The following is a 22,328-nucleotide window of genomic DNA, read 5'->3' on the forward strand; positions in this document are numbered from 1 at the left end:
AATTAATATAATAAAATGTTTAATTATTGAACCAATTTATAAGTCTCTAAATTAATTCAAAGAGCTCCCTAGATTCAAAGCAAACATGGCTTCTAAGGCTAGAAAGCCAATCCCGGAATAAAACCAGTAAATAAAATAGAGTTTTTGGGTTATTATTATAGTGTGTAATAATATAAAATTAAAATATAGGTTAGCAAATAATAAAAATATTTCTTATAATGAATAGATGAGGAGAGAGAATGGTTGAAATAATCGTTGATTAAAATAATATCGTTTTTAATAAACTAATAATAATTAATAAATATAAAAATATTAAATAAAAATAAGAGAGAAGAGAGATGTAAATATTAGTATATTAATATAGATTTAAATGGTTGTTTATCTGCTATGTCAGTTTAACAAACTGCATATTCACCCCCTTTTTATCTTGTATTTATAAAGCACTACTTTTTACTCATTTGAAAGGACGGAAAACATAAAATAGTTTCATATTAACTACAAGGAAAATAAGAAAAAGAAGAGCGTCTTAATTCTTAACCAAGAAAAGGACATGAGGTGGATAGCAATAAGGCTAATATATAGGCGGTGATTTGCAAATGATCCTATATTATTATTCACTGTTTATACTAACGCGTGGGCCGTGGCCAGTGGAGAGGATGCTGATGCCCCATCTATTTCCACACCTTCTCCTATCTCCACTGTCTCGTGTCTCAGCCGCCCTTCTCTCTCCTCCTCCTCCTTCCTCCTCCTTCTCCACCTCCGCCTCCTTCCTATCGCCACAAACGTCTCGCTTCCACCGTCGTTGGACTCGAACCATGGCCGCTTCAGGTAAATACATCTCTTGCGTCTCCATTCTTCCATTCGAGAATACAATTCCAAATCCTCCAACTTTCCACCTTCTATTTCCACCACAGCAGTTTCTCCAACGCCGTACGAGGAGGCACTCAACTGCTTGTCCTCCCTCATCACGCGCCGCACTCGGGCCGATGGCTCCAACCGAGGCGACCAGTTCGATCTCCTGTTCGACTACTTAAAGGTCTCGCCTTTTCCTTTTCTCCCCTTTTCCGAGATTTATGTAGTCGAATTGAGATGTTTCTTTCTTTTGGGAAAAAAAAAAAAATTTAGATTCTGGAGTTGGAAAAACCGATAGCTGACCTGAAAGTTATCCATGTCGCCGGGACTAAAGGAAAGGTGAATTAAAATTTGGGTCTTTTTTGTTGGTATCTTATTTATGTTGTTAATATAAAGCTCTATAGGGTTCGACATGCACTTTTACCGAATCTATTCTGCGCTCCTGCGGTTTCCGGACTGGGCTATTCACATCGCCTCACTTAATGGATGTGCGGGAGCGTTTTCGGCTTGATGGGTAATCTTGTTTATTTATTTATTTATTACGTTTGGTTTTTCTATTGATATTTTAGAATTTATTAAGTTAAAATTTTACGAGTTGTACGTTGGATTTGTTTTTTCTTTTACGTTGCTGCGTTAAAGCATTTAATACTGTTGCCGTACTAATTTTCCTCTTACAACGATTTGAGAATTGTAGGGTGGATATTTCTGAAGAGAAGTTTTTGAAATACTTCTGGTGGTGTTGGAACAAACTGCAGGTGAGTTTATCTTTTTCTTTTTTGTTTTACTTGTTTTCTGGATTGATGAAATGTAGGCCGTAATGTACCATGTCTGCCCCGACTCTTTCATCTTGTTACTGAACTGATTCAACTGAATTGTGCTTGTAGTTTCATAATATCTGAAACCGTGAATCCTCATATTTCTTTATTTGTTCAGTTGTAGTCTTCTCACGCTTCTCTTCTTTCTTCTATTTTAATGGATGGTGAGGTGACTTTTATCCCCCTTGCAGGAGAAGACTAATGATGATGTCCCAATGCCAACCTACTTTAGATTCCTTGCGTTGCTAGCATTCAAAATATTCTCAGCTGAGCAGGTCAAAATCTTGCAACTGTATATCCTCTTTCTTTTTTCATATCAGTTGTTGCTTCTCTTGCAATACTGATATATGTCAACATACATTTCATAGTTTACTTGTCTTGGTAATTATGGCATTTTTCCTGTATTTTCATTTTGAAGAATGAGATATAGTATTTTTTGGGTTGAAAGACGCCTAACTTCAACTGTTGAGAGGTCATTTAAGCATTTGAAAAGTTGAAAGGTTAATATTTGAAATTTTGGATGGAACCTTTGCTCTTTGTAAGTGTGTGAGAGTTTGTGTGAATTCCCCTTTTGTTTTCCTTTTCTCTGGATTTATTGTTGTATCACCTGAAAGCCTTGAAATGGTTCCTTTGTTATGTTATGTTTTGGAAAATTCATCCACTGGAAATATAGAATTTTGTTTCAGTATTCTCCTTTCATGAAAAGATTACTGTTTAGTCAACTTGAGATTACCCTGCCTACAGGAGGCCATATATAAAAAATCTTGTTTCAGCCACCTGAAATTTGTATTCAACCAATATAGGCAGCAACCACAAATGTTATTTTAGGCTGAATGAGAGGAAATGGAAGCACCTTAATGAGTTGGAAGTCTATTGAGGTTAAATTTTATCTAGGAAAAAAAAGGGAAACTATCTAAGGTTTGACACTATTGCATCTTTAGGATAGTTTCGGTTACTATTTTAAAACATGCTTTTGGAGACAGCTCAGAAAAGGGGTATCAACTTCCTGAAAAGATTTGATGTAGCAGGCCGTTATTCTTCAGATTTCATTATATTACAGATATCAGGATATTTGGCAGGCACATATTCTTAATGTGTCTTCATAAGCACCATGATTCCTTGACCAAACAGAGGGGTATCAGTTCTTCCAATCTGCTATGCTTGGATGCTTAGAATGAGAAGAGAAAAGATTTGGGGTGGTGAAGTAGGGATTTTGGTACTTTGCTTTCCCGATACTGTTTTTGACTTGAATAGTTACAAGGCTATATTTATATTAGCAACAAGTGTCAAATAGAATTTGAATTTATTTTGCTAGTTAACTTTCAGAATTTGAGTACATGGAAATAGTTTATGACTATTAGAGGTAGTCTCAGAGTCTATATTAACATTTCTCTTGTTTATTGGGTATTAGGAGGCATTACACAATTTCGAAACAGTTTGCCTTTGACTGACAATCACCTTTATCACCACATTTATGCCTCTTTGAGCAGTCTTTTTTGGCTTTTAATACTGAAAATTGGACATAATTTGAAAAAGTTATAACCTCTAGAAGCTTAGGTGAACAATTGAGACTCGAATTTGGCACATATTGCTCACAAAGCCTATACATAATTTTTCACTGTGGCCAAAATGGTCCACAACTATCTTGTTTTGATCCTCCTAGATATAGCTAATTTCTTGTTTTCTATGGCCCATTTGAACAAGAAAAGGGCACTTCAATTTCTTATTGAGGAACATACACTTGGCTAGAGCTTGAAAGTTATTATTTTATTTGTGTGTTGTCTGGTTGGTCTATACTAACTACTATTAGGGGTGCTCATGGACCAGGTTGGGTCTGACCCGGACAAAATAAAATCGGTCTCGGACTTGGACAATATCTGGCGCAGTCTATTCCTATACTAGTATTGAACAAGGTCCAAGCTCGGGTTGAGTTCAAGTATTTTGACCTAGTCCAATCTATGCTCATGTTATTGAGTGGGCTAATTGTGAGTGGACAGACATACCATATCTAATTGAATCAAAATGTTTAGAAAGAATATTTTTATACGGTTGAATATTTTCTAAAAGCCTAGAAATAATGCTTTTATATAATTCAATTTTTTTTAAATGTTCTCACTTCCATAATTGTCAAGGTTCGTCGGATCAACTAATCATGATTGCGATTGGCCAGACCCAATCTTGATCCATATCCGATCCCAGTCAAATAGTCAAATGACTGAAATCGGCCAGGATTGGCCGATTCGGATCGAGATCAGCTGATTTGATCAAATCGGGTTAGACCCATTATGGATCTGACTCGAATCCGATCCAGTGACATCAATTATTGATGCCCCTAAGCTCTTTCCTTTTCTCTTTTTATTCTTTTCTTCTTACTCTCTCTCTCTCTCTCACTTCATTCTCCTTTTATTCTCACACACTTTCTAATGGAGAAATCTAGCTCCAACGAACTCCGGCGATGCAAATCTCACTCGAGCGAACTCCAACAAACTATGGTTTATTAAGTATTCATTATTTAGAATAATCCCATGATCCATATGCTAATTATTATCCTTCTCAATATTCTTAGACGCAAGATCTATATATTAATTATTATCTTCTTTAGATTCAATAAAATCTATTTGATATAAATAATATGATACAATCACTCTTTGGAGCACTAAAATCTAGACACCATTATTTTCAAACTTATAATGATTATGATGACAACTACAGGAATTTACAAGAGCTAACTTGGTATTCATCAAATTTTGACTTTTGAGTTAGTTAGTACTTTTGTTTAATTTTTAAGGCTCATATGTAAATAATTATAATTTTCTCTTTTTTTGTCATGTTTTCTAAATTTTTAGAAATCTTTCTGTATTTTTAAATAATATTTAGAATTTATGTAATTAAAAAAATTTAATTCGATTCGGGCGATCCAGCCGATATATATCTTTTTTTCAAAAGGCCTATCCCGATCCCGATTTTTTGAACCTTGATAATTGTTTCTAATCTCGACCAAGTTAGTCACAATTTTGTGACTGTTGCTAATGCTCTTATGAATATAATAATAGAAACATATGTTTAACGTTTAAGAAATATAAGCAATTAAATAGGATTTAAAGAATATAAATTTAAATATAATAGATATGAGTCAAACTAATTGCGGATGGACATAACTCAAAAACGAGTCATTATCTATGGGCCTTATGGACAGACTAGGCATTGCGGGCTCGGGTCAGGCCGGGCTTGAACATAGCTTAACCCCAAGCCAATCCAGTAGACTTTTGAGTTGAGTTAGGCCGGGTCAAAAGCAGGCTTGGGACGGGTTATGACCCGATTTTATTGTGTTGTATATGAACGGGCTTCGGGTTCACAGGCTTTTTGAGCACCCCTAACTATTGTTAATTTTTCATAACTATGGTGATGCATGCATGCATTGTCATGGTTCGATAGGCTATTTTGCAACTTTACCTTTTATTTTTATTAGAAAAACATCAGTTCATCACTTTGCTGCAGCATCTGTTTTCCGGGATACTAATAGATTTAAGGTTATCCCATATGCATTGCTCATATTTCATTTTGATAATGCTGCAGTCTGTTCTTAATTTTACATCTCTCAACTCTTCTTGTGCCATTCTACTAGAAGTTTATGTCCCTGACCATATTTATTACAATTGTATTTGAAAGTCTGATAGATTATGGTATCATGATAGATTTTTCCTAGGATTACATTTTCAAGGTTATGATGGATTCTTATTGTGCAATGATGGATTTCTCTTAAACCTTACAATTGCAGTTACTCTGCCCCAGATACTTTGCATCATCATGATTCATTCTTCTAGTTGTACTATCCAATCTTTGTCATGATACCATTATTGTACCACTTTTGGTACACTTTGGCTTTTGTATCTGGTGCTTAACATATTGTTAATCATCCTTTTCATATTCATGCAAGATTATCTGCTTATATCCTATTACACTAGATTCTTTTTACATTGTGATATCATCTTGCAAACATTTGATGTACCTAACTATTTTCAAGTGAAGCAGGTCGAGGTTGCTGTTCTTGAAGTTGGGTTAGGAGGAAAATTTGATGCAACAAATGTGGTGCGTGATATTGTGTTCAAATAATTCTAACTAGCAAAATATTTATGACTTCTGGGTTCTGATGCTACCATATATTATGTATAAGTAGCTCATATTTGGAATGATAAAGAAAAATTCTTTATTATTATTTTTGGTGTAAATAGGCACATAGTTTGAACTTTTGGTGTCGGTCCCACTAAAGAATGAAACATTTTGTCAGTTCTAGTTTCAGTCTTATTTTAATAAATAAATTTCAAAAGTTAACTAAAGATTTAAATAAACATGATGAAATTGAGAACAATAAGAGACAAAATTAGAAAGACCCACATAACATTATCAAACTAGTCAAAAAATTGCTGGTTATCATCGCTACGAAAATGAAACAGATCAAATTCATGTCAAATCCTTCTTGGAATTCATGTGTGTACTCCTGTAATCTTCTTTTTCAGTGCATTACACTAGATGTATTAGCATGTAAGAATGAGATTGGTACTGGGTTAGGAACAAGCTGGATTCAATCCAAATCCAGCACGAGTATGAAACGTACTTAAAGAAAAATTGTATTATGGCAGTTCCAGTTGGATGCTATTGGGTCTGGGGCAGTTTTGGATCAGATGGGACCAACAGAATGTCTAGGTTTCGGATGAAAATTCAAACCATGCATAAGCATAATTTATATACTGAATCAAAGAACTATTTAGGGGTATCGATGGGCTCTTACTCTTGTGAGGCCAGAACACATTTTGTACAGAAATAATTTCCCAGAAAAACGGCATATCACATGTTCAGATTTTATGAAAATGAGGCAGGCCGTGAGATTGGGTGTAATAACAATATATGCCTGGGCCATCTTTAGGTTTGCTTGATAAAGCAAGTTTTATGTTAAGGCCAGTCTGGCAAGAAGTTTTTATTTCTGTTTGAATCATGCTGGGCAGATTGGCACCTCTCTCTCTCTCTCTCTCTATACATATATTTATAGCCATTGTCACTAGTAAACATGCCAAATGGTTAAAGATTGGCAATTTTTGCAGGTGCAAGAACCTATTGTTTGTGGAATAACTTCCCTGGGTTACGACCATATGGAAATTCTTGGTTAGTTGCATCTTGTCCTCTCCTTTAATTACGCATACATACAATATGTCTTGAATTTTTATTGGATGTAACATTGATTAGAACCAGTAGAAAAATTGTTTTATACAGAAAAAAAGCAGATGTAGTCTTTGAATTCTAGCCATTAGCCAAACAGTATGTAATAGAATTGAAAAATTAGTGCCAAATTCTAGATCTAGTCTTTGAATTAGAAAAATTAGTGCCGAATTTAGAGTCTTATGGACAGCCATTTTCTAAAAATAACTATAAAAGAGGTGAAACGATGTAGATAGCTTAATTCATGGACATTGTATAATAAAAATTTAAATATAAAGGTATAGCAACGGGCATTAGCTGCATATTACAAGATTATTTAGGAGACTTATAGAGGATGAAATTTTTTTAATTTAGTTGTTTGAAATACTGATTGCCTTTATGAATTTATCAATACTTACCAATTGATGGTGGAATTGGTGTAGTGGCTTTCTCCAAGAGCTCATGTAGAATTTGTTCCACTTATGATGGCAGCCTTTTTTTTATAATAATTGTTATCACTATTAGTATGCCTAACTAACATTTTTTATGGAGGGAGGTTAGGGATGCTGTGCATTGTCACCCTTTGACAACTATATTATTAGATAGAACTACCTACATGTTCGAGGTTATTTTGTAGAGTCCAGGATGCTTGTAATTTTAGAAGTTACAATGTTGTAAAGGAGGAGCCTATGTATATATACAGAAGGGAGCACAACTGAGGCAATCAACTTTGAATATATACGAATACCTCTGGGAGTTGATGATTGATTCTCTTTCATTAAGCATTAAAGTCACATCAAAGAACTCAAAACATTATCTTGTTCAACCTTCTCTGAAGGTATGCTCGTCGGTTGAATATAGGTTTTCATGTAAGGAACTTATTTATATGACAATGACTTGAAATTATTGTGGAAAATGTTATATGATTTTATACGATAACGGAAATAAGAGTTGTTGCACATCTAGTAAGTTATGATCATTACTGGCTTAGATTTCCTGCATCGGATCCCAGTAAATGTAAAGGGAAGGACATGTCTAATGGTGGTAATTTGTGTACTACTCTAATTTATTTCTGTTCAGGATTTGTAATATATAGTTATATACTCTGCACTCTATCCTTTTTGTGATTTGAGGAAGAACTTAATGAACTATTGTGTTGTGTTGTGTTGTGTTGTGTCAGAACAACCTCCTTTTTCTTCTTTCCTCTTTTCATAACCTAAATGCTTAGTTCTAGGTTTAAAATTATACTGTTGACGATAACCAAGAACTACATTGGTGGACTTCTTAGAATTTGATGATGTGGTCCTGTTAATGATTTCCTAGTCCACTTCCTTTTTGTTGCTATTCTGTTTTCTTTCCTGTCAATGTGGATTAATTGTTTTTATGTGTACTTCATGCACCAACTACATCAGATACTGCATCTTTCAGATATTATACTTTAAATGGAGCCTGATTTGTGTAGGAATTGTAAAATTGAGACACTTCACTCAAATTTATTGTGATTGATTTCATTCCGAAGGACTCATGGGCAACCTCTGACTTCTGAGGCTTCATATAAGATTTGAAGTGATTCATCAATTTTGTTGTATTATTCCTTTTTGCATTTCTGTGTTAGATAACTGTCCTGCCATCTCAACATAGTATAATTGTCAAAGCACTTTATTCATCCTTTGAGCAATTATAGCACGGATCAAATATGTTTGCTTTATGTTTATCTGTCTTACCATTAATTGGCTTGACCATTGTTATATTTTGCTTAAATTAGTTATCTAGATGGTACTTTCATTAGCAAGAAAGGAAGAACCTTGACCTGCCGTGAGCATATAAGTTGACCAAAGTGTGTCAAGATGAAATGTCAGTCATCCATACTGCTTGCACATTCTGGTGTAATGATGGAAAGCGTGTAAAAGATTGCATTTATCATAGGGATATTGAGTTAAAGTTCAATTTTTCCGATGTTTATGTAATTAGCTTTGTAATTGCCAATTGTACCACAAACAGGAAATACACTTGGAGAAATTGCTGGGGAGAAAGCTGGTATTTTCAAGGTTCCTAATTATGATGTGAACTTCTATTGGAGATTTTCAATGTCATGCAGCAAGGCTTGATTTAATGGTTTTTGGTTTTTCTGACTGTACCTTCATTTAACACAGAGAGGAATTCCAGCCTATACTGTTCCCCAGCCAGAAGAGGCAATGTCTGTGCTTGAGGATAGGGCTTCCAAATTAGGTGTAGGTGGAGCGTATATATAAATATATATGCTGTTTGTGACTTTCATAACCTCTTATTATGTAAAAAAAATTTCAATCGGAGATATTGAATGCATAAGAAACATGAATCAAATTATTGCAATGCAGGTTCCTCTTCAAATCGTCTCACCTCTGAATCCTGAGTCATTGAAGGATCAAGATCTTGGACTCCATGGTGAGCATCAATTTCTAAATGCAGGCCTTGCAATTGCTTTGGCTAGTGCTTGGCTTGAAAAAGAGGGACATATGAACAAATTGTGTCTTGAACATACTGTATGTCCTGTTATCTATTATATTTTACTTTTCACCACTTGATACAAGGATGAAGGGTCATTCATCATGTTTTATGAAAACCAGACTTCCTTGCCTGAGCAATTCATCAGAGGTCTCACAAGTGCTAGTTTGCAAGGCCGAGCACAAATTGTCCATGATAAACATGTCTGTGTAGAAGGCCAGAAATTCAACCTTGCGGAGTTGGTTTTCTATTTAGATGGGGCACATAGCCCAGAAAGTATGGAGATGTGTGCAAGATGGTATTCACATGCTATCAAGGAGGTTCCCAAACATTTAGATCCCTTGGGGGAACAGTATCACAACAGCTGCAGCTCCAGGCAGGTATTGCCTTACTGAGTTTCAATTTGTAGATGCAAGTGTACTTCATGCTTTTCAGTGTACAAGGTTACAGGATAATTTAGTTCTTCTTAAACGCAGATTCTTCTGTTCAATTGCATGTCAGTGAGAGATCCTCAACTGTTGCTTCCACGTTTAGTTAAAACTTGTGCTCAGCATGGTAAGAAGCTTCATGAGCCATAAGTCTAACTTTCTGAAACCAACTTGATTTATGATTTGAATGTTAGGTATGTGAAATCATGGTTCCAAAAAAAAAAAAAATTCTTATTTCTATTGGTGTTTATGTATGTATATCCTTGTAAATGGAAATTTATATGCTTATGGGTGTTTATACATATATAATAACAGATTCTTCGATATTGGCAGTAAGGATGAATACATTTCTTGCATATATTATAAGTGCTTGTGTGTATATATTTGCGGGTATGTATATACATATGGATAAGAAGTTTTATGCCTACATACAAGTATGTGTCTAAATATATTTGACTATTTGTATGCAGGTAGGTTTGTTTTTATACCTTATTTACATGTATTGGTATATATGACCCTTTCTTTTATTTGACTTGACAGTTGTTATATTTAAAGCTATTTTTCAACCATTATTATGGGAAGAACTTTTTACTTGCAAACATCTTCATTGCATTTTTCGTTACACTTCTGAAGTTGTTTTCCTATTAATTTATAGCTGATTCTCATACAATTACTTGTTGAAGTTGCTCCGCCAGTTTCAGAAATTTAATAAAGTAAATTCCAGAGGGATTTCCACAAGGGCTTGTTTATTATGCATTGTAATGCATGATGCATTGGTTCTCTTTATTCTCTTGTTATTGGATTAAATACATCTCAAAAGTGGCAAAAACTCATTGGTTATACAGCTGAAATGTACTCACAAACAATCCTGTATGAACTATGAAACATCATTGTTTTCAGGGGTTCACTTCCACAAGGCCCTGTTCGTACCAAACCAGTCCCAATATCACAAGCTTGGTACTAATGCATCACCACCAGCAGAGCCTCAGCAAATTGATCTATCATGGCAGCTATCACTGCAAAAGGTGTGGGAGAGCCTGCTCCATAGTAACAAAGGTATCTTTCTTAAGGATTCTAATTTTTCCTAATTAGCTTTAGAATTGTGAACACCATCCAACTAAAATTAAGATTTAATTTGCTGAGAATTCTCATGATTTTTCTTGTTGCATTCATCTAGCAGTAGCTGACAAAGGTGAATTTTGGTCCCACTTGGAAATCATGCAGGTCTAAGTAGCACGGGTGGTTTCGATAACAGTTTAGTGTTCCCTTCAGTCCCATTTGCAATTAAGTGGCTCAGGGAAAGCGCTCAACAAAATCAATCTATTCGGTTTCAGGTACAAGAACTTATGGTGTTAATTCAAATAGATCTCATTACCACCACATTACTTTTAGTAGTACAATACTACAATGGCCTTATGGCCATATATCAAATTAATTCAATTGCTATAGGGGCATTCGATTTGTATTGTGCCAAACTATGATGCAATAAAGAATAATTGAATGTACTTAAGACCTGATCAAATGGCCTAGCCCGTCCGTCCCTAGCCCAATTTGGACCAGGCTAAGCCTTTGGGACTTACCAGGCCCGTGCCCAAACTGTTGGCTCAAGCCAGAACTACCCAATGGGCAGCACGGGTCAGTCCTTTGTCTGCTCAGTTTGGCCCAAAAACCCGTCCATCGGCCTAACCCGGAAGCTCAATCTAGAAGCCCGCCCGTCAGCCCCCACAAAAGTCCACTCGTTCAGTATTCTGTATTGTTTGAAATTTTTTACCGTTAGCTTATCTTTTAAAAAATATTTTTGTTCCTCTATTTTTAGAAATTTTTTTAAAAAAAAGACTCACGCCAGCCTGCTCTCTCACTGGCCAACTTGTGATAATGGGTTAGACTATTCTAGCCAGATTTGAACCCGGCCCAAGGCTAGCTGGCGAACACAGTGGTTAGCCTAGTTGGCCCGGTAAGCCTGGCCTGAACTCGTCCCAACCCGCCCAATGATCATATTTAAATGTACTTAAGTGTTATCATGTTTAATTAGCATGCCCTTAGTTTTCATATTTACCTTTTTATATCTTTCACATGTGTGCTCCAAAGTTGCTTCCCCCTTAAAAGTTCCTCTCAAAACAAAATAATGGTGACCTTTATGAAATATGCACTCTTATCAACCTAGAGTACGACTCACCAAACTGCTTACTCTGAAAATTAGGAAATGATAAAATCCACTTTCTACTTCATCTTAAAGAACTGTATATTAATATATTGTCGTAGCAATGAAAATGTATAGCACTGTAGATGAGGGTTGCTAAAGTGACTACCACTGGCTGGCTAGCCCTGTACCTTTTCTTTGGTCTATTATATTTCTTTTCTTGACTGCTCTGAGGTCAGTTTCCTTTATTTTTTCCCTTCCCCTGTGGAATGACAAGTATAAATATTTTGTACGTCTGCAAGAATGTGGTGTACCGTGTAGATTGCAATAAAGGACTTCATCCTATTTTGTGGTCATCTTGGAGCTATACCCCTTCTGTTTCGGCCTCTAAATATATTCTCACTAATATGTTTGTTTGAAATGCTTTCTTCAGGTCCTGGTCACTGGTTCTTTGCACCTTGTGGGTGATGTGTTGAGATTAATCAGGAAATGACTTTCTTTGAAGATTAATTAAGTCTCAGTTCACTATTTGCAATTTCTGCTTCGGCGACTATTTACATAAACCAGATGTGGATGGAGGTCAAAGGAAGACTTTCCACTGAGCATTTTGTTGCTGCTGCTCAATCGGAAGGATCCTCAAATTTACAGGTTGAGCAGGCATCTGGCCTACAATTTTTCTTATTCGTTGGTTGCCAAACATGCAGTGGTATGCTTCTTTCATTTCATTCGAGCCATTTGAAACTGTTGTTCCAGTTATCAGACTATTCAACCAGAGTAAATAGTCACCAAACATTCTTCTAAGATTGTCCCCGGAATTGTGAATCCAGATATTTGTAAACACTTGAGCTTGCTTTGTTAGTTTTTTTTTACCCTTGCCTGACTTATGGTGTAGATTTGTGCTTAAACGCTATAGTGAATTATTACCGAATCAACGTTCGTTTGTTTGTCATGGCTTCTTATGTAGTTTAATTTCGGAAGTAGATGTAACAAATGGTGCCAAATTTTCTAAAAGCCATGTACAATCTACTGAGAAGGAATAAATTTGCATGTTTTGGCTTGTATTTTGCGTTGCAGGTATGATTCTATTAATATATTCATGGCGATGTTTCATGACATGGTATCCAATGGAGTTTAGACGGAGAAAGGATGGTCATTGCTTGAGATCGTGAGGTTATATCCATGGTGTAGATAGCCATATAGAATTTTATGTACGACAATGATGATGCATCACAAATTATGAGTTATAGAAATTATGTGATCTACTTAAGCTACTCATGCATATTTAATCATCTTTCATTTGCAAGGATTAGTCGAATCCAATTTTGGGAATAATCTTTTTCTTCGTTAGCGATTAAGGTTGAATTATGCCTATCAAAAGGCTTAGGGAGAATGAAGGTAATACCCTTCGTGGTTTAGGAAATAAGAGTCTTTTTCCTTTTGTTATGTTCTCCTTCATGCACATTTAATATATTAAGCAGGTTAAATATACAAATTAATTAAGAGAATCTGCTTAAGCTACTCATCATCACAGCACGTCAAACCAGATTAAGCGATTCTGTACACTACGATACATCAATTAATAACAATCTTAATGAACTAAGATTAAGAATCTTCTCAAGGTAAAATTAATATAATGGAGTTTAAAACCACAATCTCCCAAGCAATCAGCGGACCAGTTTCCCTCCACAGTAAAGAAAATTAGAAACTACACGGGATTAATAAGGGCATACTGCAAAATTGGATGATGAATGATTGTTCTAACATGTACATAAAATTGCGATCCAAAAATATATCTATACAGGTATAATGAAACCTCTTTTATGGCAGCAATTGCAAAACTTTACCACCACAAACTCTACTACCTTAGTCTCTAAACAATAATTCTATCGTCTTGGTGTCACTAAACAAGAGGGGAAAGAGAGGTGGAGCATCGCAATTTTTCGCCGCACAAAAGAAGGATTCTGGTACTACTCATCAGCAGGTGCACCCATCAGGAAGGACTTCAGTGCCTCGTAGGTCATGAAAACAATGCCGACGCTGGGAACAACTTTATAGTACTCAGGCAAGATACCTCTGTATAACCCTCTTAGACCTTCAGCGTGGACAATGTGGCCAAATGCCCCAAAGATACCTGACTTGTACACACGAGCTCTTCCAGCTGCCCCTTCCAACTGCATTCTCCGCCGCACAAGGTCCAAAGGAAATGTAACTGCAACAAAGTAGTGGTCTAAGTCACCACAGGAGAGCACCAAAAAAAGAAAAATAGAAAACCTTGCAGAACTAACTGGAAATCCATGATAACCTGGAATGCCTGATACGGCATATTAATTTGGGAATAATTATAAGGTCGTCGTCTGCTATCTAAGTAACAATTAGTATCATAAATATCACAATGAGAAACAATGAAAAATATGTGTACTCAAACAGTGTCAACATTGTCATTAGATCAAGTACATTTAATAAAATTATACTATTCATCCATCCTTTTTGCCTCCCCACACTCAGTCCTTTTTCAGAACAAATTAATTGTCTAGCCATAAGGGCAATGCTGGCACACAACAGAGACTTGTACAATTTCTATCTCTTTGCAGAAAAAATATGTAAATGCAACTGCCTAGTGGATGTTGTTAGTCAAACACAATATGCAAAAAAGATTGATGATGTGCAATTAGGAGCAACATGATTGGAATTAAGCAGTCTGCATCAGCTCCGAGAACTTTTGGCAGATAAGAATTTCTCTATAAGCTTCCAAGTAACTTCAGAATTGCTAGCAGAAAATCATCCGTAGAAAGCTATGAATAAATTTAGTCAGTTTGCACCAGCCTTGTTTCTAAGTGAACATCAAAGTATCCCAAACACCAATGAGAAGACTCACATGCACTAGTAGATGTACATAACCAGTTGCTCAACAGTAACTGACTCAATAGTAAATGAGACACATGAACTAGAGACAACATATTTGAAATAAACAACTCAGGTAAATCAAGTGCCAAAATCAACAACCTAGTCAAAGCAAGGCAATAATAACAATAGTTGTAAAAGCTAATGTACTACATAATAACAATTTCATGTTCACTATTACAGGGGCATATTTTGCCTTCTACTCCTGTTTACCACTGGATACTGTAACATGGGGGAAAGATTTCTAGTATGTAAAAGGGAGGTCCAGCAATGCCTGATTTAAGTCCCATTAACAGAAAACAGAGATAAGAAACAGGAGAATCAGGCACTATCCCTCTCAGATAAGAGTTGTGGCAATCTTGCAGATAAACATAAGACCTGTTAAGGTAATCATGTGGAACAAATTGGGTAAATTAAAAAAAAGGCACTTCAGTGGAGATGAAATTCAGAAATGTCACCAAGTCATTCCTGATGAATGCCTAAACATAACAACCAAAAGTCCAGGTCTTACATGAAAAGCATGAGGCAGATCAATGCATTACCCTACAGATCTATACATCAAAGTCTTTAATATTGAACAAGCACATGTTTAAAATTTAGAATGTTAAACATGTTATCATGGGACATTTTTGGATGTCCAAACTCCAAACTGTATACTCCATGCTTAGCTAGATATACATGATAAGACTTTCACAAACCAGATAGACTTTGATTCCAGAGTAGAGCACAGTGATGAACATGAGAGAGGAGAGCTGGCTGTCTTTTGCTGCAACTCCATCAGATACATGAACTGCTAATAAATATATCAGTATACAGTTTTAACTTCTAATTTCTTTTATGCCCCATTCTTTAACTTCATTTTCCTTGGAAAAACAGAACAATCTAGGTTTACATATCAAAAGATGGTTTTTAGCAAAGACATAAAGGAGGATGGCTCATTAAAGCACTCAATGGCTGATGGTGCAGGAATTTATGAATCATAGTGATGGATTACTTTCTGTGTTGCTAACCATATCATGGCACACATATTAATCAAGCTTATGATCAGAAAAAAAAAAACCAACAATCTGTAATCAAACTGAATGAATGTGAAGTTTGTTCGTTGTGATTTAGCATCAACATCAAAGGGAACAGAACAATAACTGATTATTGATCAGCATTCATTCAATAGAAACTAAATTCAAATAAACATTGTACAATAAAATCCAGAACAACACAGAAAAAAAGGAGTTGTGCTAAAGATTAAAATACTGTTCTGGATTCTATATTCCACCCAAAGTAATACATTTTGACTTTTGTTTTATGACAGTATCAATCCGTAATCTTCTTAAGATAAATTTGTTATAAAATGGTCCAATCATAGCATCTTACCTGTTGATGATGCAATGCCAGAAAGACTTCCACAAGCCAGGCTAACTAAGACAGCAGAATCCTGTGGCCTGATATCCGCATAGTTCAGAGATACATCAAAAGTGAGTACATGGGATGTCGCGTACGAAATTCTAAATTAACAATAATCAAGGACTCACCTTCTGATGTGCCAATAGGATCTCAAGGTTTCATAAACAGAAAAGCTGATTGCTATACTAGGCCCCACTCCCTGCAACTTAAAATAGTCAACTGCAGCCCAGATGAAATATAAAACTGCAAATATATGAACTCACCAACAATGTAGCACCAAGACCCTTGTATAACCCTCTGACACCCTCATCTCTGCAAATGGCGTAAAGTGCATGCGATATGCCTCTGTAATATATAGTATTTGTCTGCAGAAATTAAGATAAAAAGAAGTTTCATAAATAAGCAGTTCAATATGCATCTCTTGAGCCAGTCAGATATAAAACATCCTTACGGGGGAAAAAAACAATGATTGAAAGTACCAGGGATGGGCATGCTAGCTATCAATATAGAAAAGCCTACGTACACATCTATACGATAAAAGACCACAAAGTACCACACCAATATTATACTGAAACAATATGATTGAAATGGATGGGATTTGCCAAACCATACAAAGATAACATCAGTTTCTGTTCAATCAACACTCGTAAGTTTGACCTCAGACAATCAGAACTATATTGCAAAATTGGCTGAAATGCAGCCAGAAAATGCTGTACTGAATAATGAAATCATTTCATCAGAAAAAAAGAAGAAAAAGAATAATGAAATCAACCTTAATCCTTTTCCTCCCAATATCCCAAATTTTCCCTATTCCTTAAACAATTCATCTATCAATTAATTTGCTAACATAGTAGTCAAGAATCATCAAAGTTCTCAAATAAACCTCCATTTTGCTAGAGACAGTGCCTACACCTACACAAGGGGTCTCGTAAATTTTAAAATGACAAACTTATCAATTAGTATGCCAAAAGAAACTGAAGCTAAATCTGTCCATACCACAGATCTGGAAGGCAGTTAAAATCTACTAGTAGATACAGTGCACACAAAGATTAGAGAGACAATAAATCAAGAAAAGAACAAGTACTGAAAAAATTTCTCAAAAAATTGTTGTTCCTTTTCCATTAATCCACTTTCTAGATCAGATGCATCACATGTGCTAAAAATAGTATTACATCAACTATCCACTGATAGAGAAATTAGTATTTTCGGGGTATAATTTCACAATAAGCAGAACTGCTAGAATGAACGAAGTTGTGATTTAAGAACTTTTCAATCTCTAAGTTCTAGCACTCTCCTCTCCTACCAATGTGATGCCTCAGCCTCAACATTCCCAGATCAAGCTGCTCTGCCTCCATCTTGATCTCCTCATGCTCCACCACAGCACAACTTGTGTCAGCAGTCATCAGCCAGCTGTGCCTATGTTCCATGATTATCAGGTAGGATAGCCACTAAATTCCTTTTAACTATCCTGATTATTTTCAAAGATTAATGTGTGCGCTTATTATCATGGCTGTAAATACTTGATCCACCTCATGTTTTTAGTATAATTTGCAAATAGAAAAATGTTGAATGATTGAATGAATTTAATGATGTTGCTGAATTTGCTAAATGGAAAGTAGAAATGCTGAATGAACCTAGTACCTCATGTTTTGGGTATGATTTTGCTGGATTTGCTAAATGAACAGTAGAAATGCTGAATGAACCTAGTACCCCCTGTTTTGGTTATGTTTTTGCTGGATTTGCTTGTTCTATGACTGTTTCTAGGATTTTTATCATCAATGTAAGCACAAGGACTAGGGGATTGTTTGGTAAACCACTAATGTGTTCTAGCCTAGCCACAATTTGAGAGGTCAAAACAGGTCTCTAAAGCTTTTCAAAGAGTAACGGTATCCGGTGTTTTCGCCAAACCTCAACGCGTTCCTATTTCCTAGAACTAGTAAATTTTTATATCAAAAATCTTGAAAGAAGAAAAGCATGTAAAGCAAAGAAAGGCCCAAGTCTACCACTAGCAGTTCCACTAATTAAAACAATTTAAGTAAATCAAATGCAATTTAGCATAGGATGACATGGTTACCTGAGCTGCCAGACGTGTCCTAACTAAGTCCAATGGATAAGTAATAGATGCAGCTGTTACACCTGACAAACCACCACCAAGCAACCGGACACATATATCTGCACTCACATAATCTTTATGTCTATCTAGACCAGGAACCGTCTGTAGCAACTGCAGGAATGATAGAAAAAAAATCAAAACATTAAGACAGCCTTCTAGCTGATTAGCAACGCTATGTTTCTTTAGAGAATTCCAACTTACATGCTTATAGCGTTCATACGCATAAAAGCTAATAGAGGAATAAGGTAACCTATGGGCAATTGTTACTAGGTTCCCTTTCCAAAATGCTCTAAACCCTTCTTCGCGAACAATGCGGGAAGCCTCGCGCCATATGCTAGCCTTGCTTCGACTTACATCAGAGTGCATGCCTTGCACCTATACAAGTAAGAGCGCCATGAGATAGCACAAAGATCATCTATTTCTCATTAATCCTGCATCCAATTAAGAACAGAAATAAAATAGCTATAAAGGATCTAGTTAAGCTATACAGGATGTCATAAGATTACATATACAGCTGTCTTTCTCATTGCTATTTCTTTGAAATAAGAATGAGCACTAAGGCAGTTACAGAGAATTCATTTCAACCTATAATCCCTTCAAGAAGTGGCGGGTACAAGAAGAGAACTCGTAGAATGTTATTGTCTCAATTAATGAAGAATCAAAAGATAACCTTTTTCCCTACAGTTTTTAACATCGAGTTATATCAGAGTGTATGCCTTGCACCGATAGAAGTAGACGCTATAGTAGCTTTTCCAATATCGCACCCATATAAGAAGAAGAAAAAAAAATAGTTACAGAGCATCTTAACTAGTTAAACATCCAATTCCTTCGATAACCATTAATTACAATAATAAGATTACCTAAATAAGAATAAAGACGACCTTCATTTACCCTCAGTTGACCATAAGAGAGATGAGAAGTTATGAGTACAAGAGCCACCTGGAAGAGGATAGTGAGGCGGGCCAGGGGAGCGGTGCAGGTCTTGCTCACCGCTCCGGCGACACCTCCGGCGAGGAGATGCGCCACCGTCCCAACCTGCGGCTGGTGATGCAGCTGCTGCTTCTGGCTCTGGTGGTGATGCGTGGAGAATCTCCTGGCATCTCCTTCGACGGCGGCTGCGCCGCCGTGACCGGAAGCCAGGGCTCTCTGTTTCCCGCCGTCGACCACCATCCTGACCCTCGCCTCCGTCTGCATCTCCTCCTCAGCCTTCCTCTACAAGCACCAAATCACTCTCGGAAACCGTAACCCTATGATCCCATAAAATGGAAGAAGAGAGGTATAAGATTTCTAGGTCATTCCGCTTCCAGGGTGGAAAATTGGAAGCAAAGAGGAGCGTAGGGTCCGATTTGGAATAAACTGAAACCCTAGACGACACCCTCCTCTTCGAAACCGACATCGCATGTGCGAGCTACTCTTCCGACACGTGGCACGAAAAAGAGATCCTTCACAGGCGTTTCCTGTTCGCCTCCTGTCAGCTAAACCCATTTCTCGTGTGAAAATTGAGAGAGTCGGCGGAAAGTGGTTGGGCATCCATCCGTTCGAATTTTGAAATTTTCCATTTTGCTCCCCGTATTTTTGTGCTAATTGTACTTTATTCACCAAAAAAAAAATGTATATATATATATATATATACTTTAGTTAGGGGTGTTTTCTGAAAACTACAATAATGTTGATTTATTGATAACCAAAAATAAAAAATAAAAAATAAAATGCAAGTTATTAAAATGACGAGGTGTAAAAATGTTGGGCTATCCGTGAAGCACGCACTCCTACTCCTTTGTCGGATGACAACGAATTAAGCCACCAATGTGGATCTAGAGACCGACTTCTCTTCTCCTAACCAATACTATCAATAGCATTCACGTCACCAAGTGGGCCACCAAACTAAACTTCTTGTGGCTGATATTTTCTTTCTCCCTCAATATTTCTTTTAAACATAATTTAGATTTTTATGTGTTTCGTGAAACTAATCGTGCTTGATTTTAAACATATTTTTTCTTCCGACCTACCGTGTTCTTAATTTAATATAATTTTTTTCTTAAAAAATAATTGTACTTAGACTTCGTAAACCATCCCCATTTTTTTAGATAGATTCTCTGAATTTTTCTTTTTACACATAGAACTATTGAAAATATGATATACAGAAAAGCATTACGAACTAAATTTGGATCGATCTGGACGTAAGAAAATTATAATATTTTATGGGTGGTAGTTCTTGAGAGTTAGATTTGTAATGTCTTTAGTTTCACATGAATTGGAGGTCGAAATGAAAAATTAAAAATAAAATAGTGGAGGAAATCATAACAGGGCAGATGGTAAATATTTGATGTGGCAACGATTGCCAGAGGGTGGTGGTGGTGGACGATCGTATAGTAGAGTAGCTCATTATGGAAAATAGTGGCGAGGGTTTGGGTGCTTGAAGATTTGAAGATTGATCTAGGGTTACGATCTACTCTTACGAAGATAAAAATAATATAACAGATATAAATAAAAGATAAAGGCGATAAGAATAAATTGGCTAAACTCAAGATTTATTCAACTATAATAATCAACCCATAACCACTCATATTTATAGGAGTAAAGTCCTAGTGGATCTGATCCACATGCAGATTATCCATTTTAGTTAAAATTCAAAACAATAAGCAAATTTAACTAATAACTTGACTAGACTCGACTTGACTTGATTAACTTAACTCACGTGGTCAAATCATAATAATCCACTACACTTCTAATGCCTTGTCCTCAAAGTGACTAGTACCTCACGTCCTTACACTTGTACAGCTTATCATGCGGGTCAAAGGATCAAGTTCATCCTCTTTGAGACTGCTGAGGAATATGACGTGGACTAGCTAGCACTTGTATTTATTATCAAAGGTAATCTTACTTTCTACGCTCCTCCAAGTCATTGGGTACAAAGTGACATGAGATTTATTGGTGGTTGGCCTGAGCTGTCTACACAAGCTGGGTCGGGTTTGGTGTAGTCTTTAGTGGGCGATGGGCTTGGACTATCTTCCTTCACTCATTCTTGTAAATCTTGTTCAGCTAATCCTATTAGGACTCCATCAAAACTATCAATGAGAAGGCCTCCTCAGAGATAGCCAGCCTTAGAGTCTTGACCTTAGCCTGAATGTCAGGCTTAAGCCTACTATAAAGGTACTCTTTAGGGCTGAGTTTAACTAGTTGGTGACCCGATTGCAAATTTGTTTGAACTCCTCCTCGTAAGCTCAAATTGTTGTTAATTGAGTAATCTTAGTCAACTTAGCTTGAATGTCCTCGAACTAGGTCGGATCAAACCGAGCACAAATCGTATTAGCAAAGTCTTACCAACATTGTATTAGCGAACTCGAATGGTTGAGTTTGCTCTATCGATTGGTACCACATAATCTCCACGCCCTCTAAGTGGAATGATGCTAGCTAGACCTTCTGGTGGTCCAGCGTGTTGTGGTAACTAAAAAATTGCTCCATTAGATAGGTTTAGTCTAGCGAGTCTCCTCTAAAGAATTTTAAAAAATCAAGTTTTCTTTGAGCTTGGAATCCCAAATTTTGGTTTGTAGTCACGAGCCAAGTGATCACATGGTTAAGGTTGGTTATGTGGGTCATAAGCCCACATAACCAGCTCATGTCGTGCATAGGTTACTCGTAGGTTCAGCTCAATTAGATGACATGGGTCCATTAGGTCGTTCCACCAGTCATCCTCAAGCTTGTGCTCGGGCTCAAGATCATGCTCATAAGCCTCAACTGGTTTGCATGAGGTGGTCGAATCAGTTCGTGAAAATTTGGCTTGCCTTGGAATTCATATATTTTATCTCTTTTATGCATTTTCCCTAACCCTAACCCTAGGGCTAAATTTGGATTTCAACCTAGGGGCACCATGACAAGCTATTGTAGCCCCAGTGGCAACTAGGCAGGGTGGCTAGCCATCGACATTCGCCGTCTGACAGGTCCTCGCAGTGAAGCAACGACAAGCAATCGTGGCTAGCCAAAATTGAGCTCGACCTAGT

General features: G+C 36.5%; 2 protein-coding genes across 3 annotated transcripts; one reads left to right on the top strand and one right to left on the bottom strand.

Moving 5' to 3' along the window:
- The first annotated feature begins 630 nt into the window (after positions 1-630).
- Positions 631-12,973, top strand: LOC140777253 (folylpolyglutamate synthase). 2 transcript variants are annotated; one of them, XM_073121238.1, is made up of 16 exons: positions 631-828; positions 915-1,036; positions 1,126-1,191; positions 1,257-1,366; positions 1,547-1,607; positions 1,859-1,942; positions 5,700-5,756; positions 6,767-6,827; positions 8,862-8,908; positions 9,014-9,091; positions 9,218-9,382; positions 9,467-9,724; positions 9,821-9,899; positions 10,673-10,828; positions 10,997-11,106; positions 12,346-12,973. In XM_073121238.1, exons 1-16 carry the CDS (start codon positions 657-659, stop codon positions 12,403-12,405), a joined length of 1,686 nt encoding a protein of 561 aa, XP_072977339.1. In that variant the 5' UTR covers positions 631-656; the 3' UTR covers positions 12,406-12,973. The 2 variants fall into 2 exon arrangements, with proteins under 2 accessions (XP_072977339.1, XP_072977340.1); XM_073121239.1 differs by having other exon boundaries at positions 918-1,036.
- A 654-nt stretch (positions 12,974-13,627) lies between these two features.
- On the bottom strand, positions 13,628-19,682 carry LOC140778563 (uncharacterized). Its single transcript, XM_073123354.1, has 7 exons — positions 19,267-19,682; positions 18,529-18,702; positions 18,289-18,438; positions 16,478-16,579; positions 16,343-16,413; positions 16,185-16,252; positions 13,628-14,121 (listed from the first exon to the last, which is right to left on the bottom strand). Exons 1-7 carry the CDS (start codon positions 19,519-19,521, stop codon positions 13,880-13,882), a joined length of 1,062 nt encoding a protein of 353 aa, XP_072979455.1. The 5' UTR covers positions 19,522-19,682; the 3' UTR covers positions 13,628-13,879.
- Between the last annotated feature and the right edge of the window lie 2,646 nt (positions 19,683-22,328).

This window comes from Typha angustifolia, chromosome 15 (assembly GCF_048772165.1).
Source record: "Typha angustifolia cultivar Huaian chromosome 15, ASM4877216v1, whole genome shotgun sequence".
Classification (NCBI taxonomy): domain Eukaryota; kingdom Viridiplantae; phylum Streptophyta; class Magnoliopsida; order Poales; family Typhaceae; genus Typha; species Typha angustifolia.